At 42.0% G+C, this 12,192-nt stretch overlaps 1 protein-coding gene across 3 annotated transcripts in view; it reads right to left on the bottom strand.

Moving 5' to 3' along the window:
- The window catches only part of CYFIP2 (cytoplasmic FMR1 interacting protein 2), a 132,178-nt gene that overhangs the window by 108,008 nt on the left and 11,978 nt on the right, over nt 1-12,192 (bottom strand). For all 3 annotated transcript variants that reach the window (XM_043913407.1, XM_043913406.1, XM_043913408.1), the window contains 2 exons: nt 2,653-2,792; nt 797-886 (listed from right to left, as the gene is read on the bottom strand). In XM_043913407.1, the coding sequence (XP_043769342.1) occupies nt 797-886; nt 2,653-2,769 (207 nt within the window). In that variant the 5' untranslated portion in view covers nt 2,770-2,792. The remainder of the gene's footprint in view (nt 1-796; nt 887-2,652; nt 2,793-12,192) is intronic.

The raw sequence follows: 12,192 nt of genomic DNA, 5'->3' as shown, positions 1-12,192 counted from the left end.
AGGGTGTGGTGAGACAAAGGTTTAGGCTATCGATGCTATAATGAGAAAGGTCCTCTGAACTGCAGTTGGAGCCTGTGAATGAGAAATTGTGGAATTCTTTTGTTCTTTATTCTTCTTAAAGAAACTTTAAACTTTTTATTTTATGTCTTAGGCCAGGATGTGCTCAGCATGTGAGATCTTAGTTCCCTAACAAGCAATTGAACTTGTGCCCCCTACACTGGGAGGGCAGTCTTAACCACTGGACCACCAGGGAAGTCCCTGAATTCTTTAAATGTCAGTGATGCATGAGGGTGAAATCATGAAAGCCAAAGGGAGAAAGGTACCCACACAGGTGGGTCAGACACAGACCCATCAAACCACTGGCCCTTGTCTGTGAATGATTTAGGCCACCAGCTTCCTCCAGTCAAGAATGTGTTACTCCAAACTTTGAGAAACTTTGTGCTTTGGTCCAGAGCCAAAATTCCACACAGCCAGTAATCTATAAAGTACAAAACAAGGCAAGATCTAATCAACTGTTAACCCCTAAGCTAGAGAGAAGTTCAGGAAAGCAAACAGTGGGAATAGAGTTGGGCCCCAAAGGTGAGTAGGATTTGCAAGGCGGGAGGATACAGACCAGTGTACCCCAGGCATGGACAAGGGATGGTTGGGGCCTGAAAAAGGGCTTGAAGAGATGGATTCTTCTGAGGCAGTGGGTTCTTGGAATAGCTGGGCCCCTGCCCCTGGCAAGAGAAGCTGCCCACAGCCCTGCCCCCATCAGGAGGGGCTATGTCTGTGCCTGAGGGTCACGGAGACTTACCATGCTGGAGTGCACTGTAGCCTGCTCAATGTACCTTGCAATGCCTGTGACAAATGCATTCCTGTCCTCGAAGTTTGTGTCAAAGTTAGCCTGCAGGAATTAAAGGACAGGAACACTTAGTGGTTGGAAAACAGGTTCAAGATGGCTGGGTGTCCAGAAAATAAACTGCTGCCAACAAATGCCCAAGTTCTCTGGGGAAACCTACTTCCACACCGCCCTCTCATCTTCCACCGAGAAATCCCACCCTGCATTCCCCTGGGCAGAAGCTGGCCTCAGACAGGGGCTGCATCTGCTTCCCATGGGTAATCAGGTTCACCCAGAGAGCCTCACAAGTAAAAACTTAAACTATACAAGCCTAAATAGCTTGTTAAAAGTGGAGATTTTTTTTTTCTTAAGAGAAGCAGACTCACAGATATAGAGGAACAACTAGTGGTTTTTTTCTAGAAGGGGAAGAGCAAAATGGTGGGGTGGGAGGTACACACTAGTGGGTGTAAGATAGGCTCAAAGTTGTATTGTATAACACTGGGAATATAGCCAATATTTTGCAATAACTGTAAGTGAAAAGTAACCTTTAAAAACTGCATTAAAAATTTGAAGATGTTTTTAAAGGTGAAGATACTAAAGAAAAGGAAAGGTATACACTGTTTTCATTTCGTTGTTGCAAAAATATTTGCCTGAGGGTGCAGATACCTCTGTATAAGAATAATAACTGCACTAATTTTTTGTAATAAAAAAACTGGAAACCATCCAAATGTCCATTAACAGTCAAAGGCTAAATAAATAATAGCATATCCATAAAATGGGCTTATAGGTACTATATGCTGGTTAAAAATAGTATAGCAGCATTGTAGTATTGTCAGGAAAAATACCCAGAATAAATTTTAAGTTAAAAAAGTCAAATCATAGAGGCTTTTACCGTCCTCTTTTGGTAAAAAAAAAAAAGTTATATATCTACATGGTAAAAAGATGTGTGTGTGTATATATGCATGTATATATAGACATAGTTTCAGGGAAATTTTTATTTGTTATACTTTGCTGTATTTATAATAAAAAGATATCTACATAATTAAAAACTTACTGTGGGTTAGACAATGTGAATAAACGAACTTGATGAGTTGAACCTTCAGGCATGTGCTTAATAAATCAAGCCATTGAATGAAATTAAAAATATACTATGCATTTATTCTTAGTCCCATTTAGCAGTTTCAGAACATTCAAAAGGTCAAATACAGCAAAAAAGCTAAAAATTTACAATTAACTTACTCTCCCTTAACATGGTATACTTGCCCAGCACACTCAGACAAGGTGCTATTTGCAAGGCTGACTCCAGCTGCACCAATACCCTTCCCACCATGCCCAGTGGGATCACAGTTTGAGCAATCTGATCACGGGTTGTCACGAGCTTGCCTCTTTTGGCAAAAGCAAACAACTGTGACTAGCTTCCCCAAGCCATTATTGGCTGTGGGGAGTTGAAGATCTCTTCTCACATACATGAAGAAAAAGTAATTACCCAGGCAGGCTCTAGGGGTTTTTTAATGGTGATATTTAATTCATGAGGTCAGAGCTGCCAAGACCTTGGTTGGTGCCACAGCAAGAACAGCTGGGAAGGTATTTGGGGTCAGAACAGATCAAGAAGCCTTCCCCTGGGAAGAGAAATAGCGCTGGTATATGTTTACTAGCTAATCTATTTCTTACACTCAGCTCCACCACTGCACTGGGGACTCCATCAGTTCACACCTTTCACCTTCTAGATTCAGGCAGCCCCCTTCCCTCTGCCTGCAGGGCAATCCCTCTCAGGGGGGTCCCCAGAATTCCTGAGCCCCTCATCCTGGTCCCGGTGCTCTGGGAGGACTTACCTGGTACATGATGGAGGAAGGTGGGGGCTCGATGCATGGCTGCTGGTCAGGGAGGGGCAGCTCTTCCAGCAGGTCCACGTTGGACAGGGCATCTTCCAGGGTGACGTGGGTGGTCATGGCTGCAGGTTCCGTTGCCCGCACTGAGGGGATGCAAGAGAAGGAAACGGAGAGTTTCAGGGGCCTCCAAACATTTCTCCCAGGCCCCCCCCTGTCCAGGCTTCTTCCAGGGCATCCAGGGAGGTAAGTAACATGCACTGGGACCACTTCCCCTTGCTACTTTTTCACAGATGCACTCAACCTGTGTAGGATATCTGAGGATGTCCTTACAGTTTGTGTGTGTGCATTAGTTGCTCAGTCATGTCTGACTCTTTGGGACCCCATGGACTGAGGCTTGTCAAGCTCCACTTCCACGGAATTCTCCAGGCAAGAATCCTGGAACGGGTGGCCCTTCCCTTCTCCAGGGTATCTTCCCGACCCAGGGACCAAACCCAGGTCTCCCACATTGCAGGTAGATTCTTTACTGTCTGAGCCAGCAGGGAAGCCCTCTTTACATTTACAAAGTACTTTTTTATGTCTGTTGCCTCAACTGAAACTCACACCACAATCCTCTCACGGCTAGCGGTATCACATCCACATAATCGATGGGAGACCAAGGCTCAGGGAAGTTATGTGATGCCCATGCGACCACAGAGACCAGCAGCAAAGGACCTCACGACATGCCTGATCCTGAGACATGGGTCAAAGTCAACCTCCAGTTTTTGCTATTTGAGGAGATATTTATCAGTTCCACTCTTCAATTCTTGCATAACACAAATATCCATTATCAAGAGTGCCAAAGATTATCAACTTGAAACCAGAGTTTGAAGTTAAGCTGGGAGTCAGAGAATTCAGACTCCAGAGAATTTAACCTGATTTGCAAAAACATTAGAGCCATTGTCTTCCTTGGCCTAGAAGTATGGTATTCTTTGTCAGCTACCCCAAGCAAATAAGCCTGAGATGGACATTTCTGTGTCTCAAACCCTGGCAGAGTACAGAGGCTTTGATGTGAACTTTGCCAGACACTGAAGTTGAAGAGGTTCTAAACAGCACTTACCTATCTGGAGCTAACTGCTATTTTAAGAACTCAGCACTCAGCAAACAGAAAACTCATTTTTTAAAGCCTATGCAAAACATTAATAAAACATGATCATGATTTAGGGCATACAACAAGTTCTCACAAGTTCCCCCAAATATGACCTTCTAGAAGTCATATTCACTGACTACGTGCCATAAAATTAGAAATCAATAACACAACTTATAGCAAAGAAAAAAACCCAAGCCTGTGAAAATTTATAAAAATGTATTTCTCAGGTTATTCATAGCTAAAGAGGAATTCAAATAGAAATTATAAAATATTTAGAACTGAAAGGTAGAGAGCATGAATAAATGTCTCGATGCATTTCACAGAAACTAAGAAAGCAGAATTACATGAACTGAATTTTCTGCTCAAAAACCTAAAAATGGATAAAAATCAACTTGAAGAAATGAGAGTGCAGGGATTACTACCTACAAAAGCAGAACTATATGAAGCAAAAAACAAAACAAAAATAACAGTCGACTAGGTGAACAAAAATTGAAAAACTGAATTTTATAAAAAGATGATGAAGAAGAAGCCGCTGCTGCTAATCCTTTGTGTGCAAAGTCACTTCAGTCCTGTCTGACTCTGTGTGACCCCCATGGACTGTAGCCCACCAGGCTCCTCTGTCCATTGGATTCTCCAGGCAAGAGTGCTGGAGTGGGTTGTCATTTCCAATAAGGAAACTCCAGGAAGGCTGACTGTGCTTCTGTGAGTGCCCCTCCCCTCCCCACCCCCAAGCCCAGGGAAGCCTGAGACCCACATCAGGGCTGGAGTTTCAGTGTCAGAGGATCCGCCTTGCTCATTAGGAAAAGAGAGACCAGGGCGGAAAAGGACCAGTGACCGCAGAGCTGGGCCAGGCTGTGACCGGCTGACGCGGCTGCCCCAGCGTCCTCCTAAGACCTGGTGGGAGGGCAGGTGGAGCTGAGCTGCTGAGGACTGTTTCACGCCTCTCTGAGCTCTCAACTCACCTCCCTGTCACGTGCTCCGGCAACAGTGAAGGCCCCATCCAGGGAGGGGGCGGGGAGCTCAGAAGGGACCTTCCCCTCTGCCCTGGGCAGGTGCCTGGCCTCTCGGGGGTGGGTGGTCTCTGGCCTTCTCCACACCGATGCTTCTTCCTCCACTCTCTTCTCTGCCCTGAATTCTAAGTGTGGTCTTCAGCTCTACAGCCAAACCATCCATCTGCCAGTCCACAGAAAAGACTGTCTTCTTTCTTACATTAATGTGAGGTTCATTTTGCAGGATTTTTCAGGGCATAATGATCTGTATGCCTTCTTATCTATATGATCTTCCCAGGTAGCACTAGTGGTAAAGAACCTGCCTGCCCAATGCAGGAGATTTAAGAGATGCGGGTTTGATCACCGGGTTGAGAAGATCCCCTGGAGGAGGGCATGGCAACCCACTCTAGTGTTCTTGCCTGGAGAATCCCTTGCAGGCTGCAGTCCAGAGGGTCGCAAAGAGTCAGACACAACTGAAGCAGCTTAGCATGCAATGATCTATAAGCTTCAAAACCCCAATAATTCTCTTCATTAATTCAAATAATAATAAAGCTAACATTTTAAGCCCTTACTCTGTGTCCCTCTGCCAAGCACTTGACTATTTTAATCTTGCATCAACCCTATAAAGGTAAGTATTAATACTATGATTATTCCCATTTTACAGATGAGCAAACAGAAGCTCAGAATTTAGATTACATTAAAAGGTCAAGTGCTGGCAAGTGGTGGAGCTGGGCTTGGAACCTAGGTTTGTCCTACAAAAGAAAAGCCTAGATGGGTGGGATGGGGGGTTGTGAGAGGGAGGCTGAAGAGGGAGAAGATACATGTAAATATATGGCTGATCCGCTTCGTTGTACAGCAGAAACTAACACAGCGTTTGTAAAGCAACCATGTCTCAATTAAAAAAAAAGAGAGGCCTCAGTTCAGTTCAGGTCAGTTGCTCAGTTGTGTCCAACTCTCTGTGACCCCAAAGAAAGGCCTAGAAGCAGCTATTTATCTATGACTGCCAAGGCTGTGTCAAAGGACCAACTTGAGGCAGCTTCCACTGGCCAAAGAGGGGGCAATCTGAGGACCAATTTGCACAATTCAATGGACTTGAAACAATACAAATAGATGTGAATCCATAAGATTGTAAAGACACTTAATAAAAACTTGGTTTTGTGCCTCTGTTACTATTGGACGATGCCTGTGAATCAACTTTCATGTTGAAAGTCAATAAATAAAAGGAAAGAGTTTGCAAACACTGAACCATTCTTTCCTGTACCAACTGCATCACTGAATCACTAAATTGTAGGAGAGATGGCTGCTTCTCTTTATAAAGGTATTTCTTTTTTCCCCAGAAAGATTCAGAGAATTAAAATATCCCTAGTTTTCAACACGTAATGAACAAATGGCATAGGCTCTGATCATCAACCACTGCTAACATCCTACATGAGGGACAACCAGGCGTTCTGTGCCACTTGACAGAGAAACACACTATCATCTCATGAAGAGTGCTGAATCCAAAACACTTGAATCTAATCAAGCTTTGGATATCATTGGACAGGAAATACAGAGGACGGAACATGTTAAAACACCACAGTGATGCAATTAGTAAAATATAATCTATGAGAAAGTCTGCTGGACAAATAACTCAGTGCCTTTAAGAAATAAAAGTGCAAGGGAACAAAAAGATGGAAGTGGAAGTTATAGATGATAAAAGACTTAGACTATCACATGTGTTTACCTTATTTTGTTCTTATTTCAAACAAACCTTCATAAAGATGAAACTGTAACATAAATTCAAAAATGGGAAAATTTCTCTGGTAGTCATTCACTTGATTATTTGACAATATTATGGAAATAGTGCTATTAATTTTTTGCTATGACAGTAATGTTGAAGTTATGTTTTAAAACAGTCCTTGTCTTTGACAAATACCTACTAAAATATGGATAAAAGGATACAGGGGTTTGCTTCCAAATAATACTAGATGGGGAAAGAGTGAAATAGATAAAACAAACATAGCTATGAGTTAACTGTCAATGCTGTGTGATGCTAACATAAAGGGATTTATGATAATTTTTCTATTCAATTTAAAATACATTAGAAAACTCCCATAAAAACTCCCAGCTCAGTGTATACACTCCCAGTTCTGATCTACCATTACTGCATCTTCCCTGACTCTTACTTGCCATGATCTTTGCTTTTTCCTTCCTCCTATAAACTGGGTTTCTTCTAGGCTTTGAGATTCCAGAACACTCATTTACCAGAATAACCCTTAAGATTTTCCCCTTAAACACAATAAAATGCCCATCCTTCCCTTGAAGAGAATCAATAAGTGAATGGCCTACAGAGCCAGTAAATTAGGAATCTTTATTTCTGTCATAAACTCAGCTTCTCTAACGGATTTCTCTGTTTGTTTGTAGATCATTCACCACCTAAGGGAGAAGGAAATCAGATATTTCTAACCCAAGTGCTGGAGGTCACTGCCAACTCTACATCAATCAGAAAGAAAAAACACTGTGGAAATTTTAACTGGGGTATACATATAAGTACTTCTTTTCCAGCCCAAGTGTCCTGACTTTTACACAGTCTTCCAAAGGAGAAGAATTCTTAATATTCAGTCTATGACCTCGTGGCCATTTTGTCACTTCTGAAAAGAAATTAATAAAATATTGAAAAATTAACACTGTTCTGGGAGCAACATTTACCAGACACAGCTGCAGCCTGCAATGTGGGGAATTCATGGCAGATTAAAATTCAGTGTCTTCATAATAAACTTAAACTCAGTGGCCTGGTTTCACCGAGAAGTAATAACATTGGACTCTCAGGCAATCTGGTTCTGAGAGGGGTTTACAGCCCCCCACCCCCAGGTTGCCAAGACGACTGATAGATTCTGAGCAAAAAGGGGCGCACCCCACAGATGCAGGATGGGCACTAGGAAAGCCTAGCTTTGGGACTGCAGGTTGATACAGTCTAAAGAAAAGATCTGCATTGTCATTTTCTGTCTGACTTTCTAGAAGGAAAAGGAAAAAAGTCATAATTTTTAATGACCTGGAAAACTAGGCTAAGTATGGTGGGTAAGCTCAAGCTCTGGATTCAAAATCTGTCATCTGTCATTTCCTAGCTGCATAACCATTAAGTAAGTTACATAACTTCTCCGAACCTCCCTTTCCTTATCTGAAAAAAGGTGATGGTTAATAATAGTCCTGGTCCTCAGTGACTTATTGTGAGCATTATATAACATCACAGCACGTGGAATGCTCAGCCCAACAGCAGGCACACAGCAAGCACTGGAGAAATGTTAGTGAGTTGAATGGCCTCTTTTTAAGAGAGCAAATGGATGAATTAAGCATTGCAAAAACACTCCTACCAAAAAAGAAGGCATTATAATTATCACTAATTCTCAGCTCTTTAGATCTTCCATATTGACTTCCTCAGGCACAACTCCTCTGCAGGTTCCAGGGGACAGGTGTTATTTCTGCTGTTTTTCTAGGGAGGACACAATGTTGCTGAGAAGTAAAAACATTCATTCATGGTGAGATGGTCACTAGTGGCCTAGTTAGGGCAGAAACAGGATATCTTGACTCCCAGTTCTATGCCCTTTCTTCGAGACCACTCCTACTTTTGCATTTTTTTTTGAAAGGTACTAAGCACTTTATTATTATTTTTTTAATCTGACTGCCTTTTCCTTCTTTAAGAAGAACTAGACTCTGCCAAACTAAAAAGATTAGGTAACTGTCACTTTTGGGTTTCATCACAGGCCAAGAAATATTTTCTCTATCTGTAAATCTCCCCAGCTAGAAAGCAACGAAAATAAATTAAAAAAAAGATAAAAAATAAATCCATATGTATTATTTTTTCTGCAAATAAAAAATACATCAGTTCAGTTCAGTCACTTAGTCGTGTCCGACTCTTTGCAACCCCATGAAGTTGAACAGTTCTATGAAGACCTACAAGACCTTTTAGAACTAACATCCAAAAAAGATGTCCTTTTCATTAAAGGGGACTGGAATGCAAAAGTAGGAAGTCAAGAAACACCTGGAGTAACAGGAAAATTTGGCCTTGGAGTACAGAATGAAGCAGGGCAAAGGCTAATAGAGTTTTGCCAGGAGAATACACTGATCATAGCAAACACTCTCTTCCAACAACACAAGAGAAGACTCTACACATGGACATTACCAGATGGTCAACACCGAAATCAGACTGATTATATTCTTTGCAGCCAAAGATGGAGAAGCTCTATACAGTCAGCAAGAACAAGACTGGGAGCTGACTGTGGCTCAGATCATGAACTCCTTATTGCCAAATTCAGACTTAAATTGAAGAAAGTAGGGAAAACCACTAGACTATTCAGATATGACCTAAATCAAATCCCTTATGATGATACAGTGGAAGTGAGAAATAGATTTAAGGAACTAAATCTGATAGACAGAGTGCCTGTGGACTCTATGGACTATGGATGGAGGTTTGTGACATTGTACAGGAGACAGGGATCAAGACCATCCCCATGGAAAAGAAATGCAAAACGCAAAATGGCTGTCTGAAGAGGCCTTACAAGTAACTGTGAAAAGAGAAGTGAAAAGCAAAGGAGATAAGGAAAGATATTCCCATTTGAATGCAGAGTTCCAAAGAATAGCAAGGAGAGATAAGGAAGTCTTCCTCAGCAATCAATGCAAAAAATACATAAATAAACATATAAAAATAAATAAAAGGCAGGCTGAGACTGAGTAGCAATTGATTGATCAAGGAAAAACAATCAAAAGAAGTAATTCAGAAGGTGACCTGCTTTTCCATCATGTCTATGTGCTAGTTTGTCTGGAGATTGTGAGGGATGCACGTTTGCCCTGACAGGCTTCACAGGTCACAGGGTTCTCCCAGCAGCTGACACCCTCTCACACATTAAAGGCAGCTTCTTTTCAGGTGTGGGTGCCATGCAGGGACATGTAACTTGGGCACATCTTACAGGACTTCCATAGGATGTGCTCAAATGGACCAGGTGGCTGATTCTGAGCAGACTAGAAATGAAGAGTTTTACAAGAACACTCCACTTATTGGTCAGACCTTGTGGCTCCAAACCCCACAGATGTGACTCGGCACTACCTTTAGAGCATGACTTGGACCAATCCACAATACGCAGCCACAGGTAAGGAGCCAGCCACACAGTGGAGGGTAGAGAGGAGAGGCAGAGCTATACAGGGGAGACAGAGGAACCACACAGGCACAGGGGTCCAGGCCATGGAGGGTAAGGGGAAAAACTCCACACATTTCAGCAGCCTGCAAAAGTACCACCAATATCATGGTACCCAAGGGTACTCAACAAACACCTTACACACTGCCAGAATGAGCCTATAGCTAGAAGAGACCTAAGGAAATGGTTACCTCTTTAAGAAGAATTTCTGACTCCCCCACCACCCTACCTGAATCTACCTTCTCTCGTGGTCCTTACAGAACCCAGTGTGTTCCTTCTATATTTTTTAAAATTAAAAAAGATATTAAAAAAAATCTATTTGTTTATTTGCCTGCACTGGGTCTTAGTTGCATCATGTGGGATCTTCAATCTTTGCTGCGGCATGCAGGTTCTTTAGTTGTGGCATGTGGGATCTAGTTCCCTGACCAGGGATTGAACGTGGGCACCCTGTATTGGGAGCACACAGTCTTAGCCACTGGACCACCAGGGAAGTCCCAATGTGCTCCTTCTTTAAAGTTCTATTTCACAGCTTACCATGTGCTCTCTCCTGCCCTAAATGATACACTCCTTGAGGACAGGAGCTGTGTCTCACACCCACAAACTAGCACAGTGCCATGCACACAAGAGCAGCTAGAAATCAAGATTTTTTCAATGAATGGGTGTCCCAAAACATCAACAGAGGCGTTTTGATGTCCTGGTATAGGTTTTAAAAGTGGGGCAGGTGACAAGGAATATAAGCAGTAAGAAAGCCCTTTATATTTCAAAAAGAACTTCATTGAAATTATTCACATATTTAATACCTGAGCAAGTAAAGTGATAACTTGCAATATTCTGTGAACAGTTATCTATGAAATGAAATCTCCTTCCTCTATTACCGCAGGTTCTGATTTTACTTATCCTTCAAGATCTCTCGCCTCTATGACGTGATTGCTTTTTCCCTGGAACTCCCAGAGCTTATCAGCACAAAGTTGGGGAGGATGTAAAATCGGAAGGGACCCTCATACATAGCTGGTAGGAGTATAAAATAGTGCGGCCACCTTGGAATACAGTTTGGCAGTTCCTGGAATTTAAAATACAGACTGACCATATGACCCAGTCCTAGGTATATTAGTAGTACCTACCTCTCTTCCCACACTTTCTGCCTCAGAAGGTTTCTGAGCACTAGTACTTCCTCTTCCCACGCCAGGGCAAATGTTGCTCATTGACTACATCTCTATTTCTCAGTGAGTTCACAGGAAGTCTCCATATACTTCTCATGAAAGACAAACCTCCAAGTGACAACTAGCACTCAATCTGAGTTTGTCTGTGAAATAAAACATGTGTGCCCGCCACCCCAGAGCAGAATGACACTTGCATGTTCAAGCTCCCTGAGGCCAGAGACCACTTCTCACATATCACTGAAAATCTCAGAGACCTTAGCAGGATGGCAAGGGAATAGGAGGCACTGAGGACATACTGGATGAAAGAAGGCATGAACACGCCTGAATTCCCCAACAACACAGGAGGAATGTGATGACTTAGCCTGTCTTTATTTCTAGCTTTCCCATCCCTTCTCCTTCACTATTAATAACATAATTTACATCAACATGGAATATGCAGTCATATCCTATTTACTTAGTAGTTTTTTTTCTAAATAGACTTTTTGTTTCCATTTTATAAACATATTTTAGAAGGAAACTTTATATTATGATCACTAATAGAGAACTAGTATCACCTGCCATAAACAGAGGGAGGGGACATATGTATACCTATGGCTGATTCATGTTGATGTATTGCAGAAAACAATACAATACTGTAAAGCAATTATCTTCCAATTAAAAATAAATAAATTTTAAAACAAGCAAAAAATAAAATAGAAAATAAAGATCACTGAAAACAAACACAGGTCTGAGTATCACATGAAAATCATCTCACACCCACCATTGATATACCCATTTGAATGCAGAGTTCCAAAATATAGCAAGGAGAGATAAGAAAGCCTTCCTCAGTGATCAATGCAAACAAGTAGAGGAAAACAACACAATGGGAAAGACTAGAGATCTCTTCAAGAAAATTAGAGATACCAAGGGGACATTTCATGCAAAGATGGGCTGGATAAAGGACAGAAATGGTACGGACTTAACAGAGCAGAAGAGGTGACAAGAATACACAGAAGAACTGTACAAAAAAGATCTTCATGACCCAGATAATCATAATGGTGTGATCACTCACTTAAGAGCCAGACATCCTGGAATGTGAAGTCAAGTGGGCCTTAGGAAGC

Source organism: Cervus elaphus, chromosome 9, assembly GCF_910594005.1.
Source record: "Cervus elaphus chromosome 9, mCerEla1.1, whole genome shotgun sequence".
Taxonomy (NCBI): Eukaryota; Metazoa; Chordata; class Mammalia; order Artiodactyla; family Cervidae; genus Cervus; species Cervus elaphus.
This window is presented reverse-complemented; position numbering and strand designations above follow the sequence as displayed.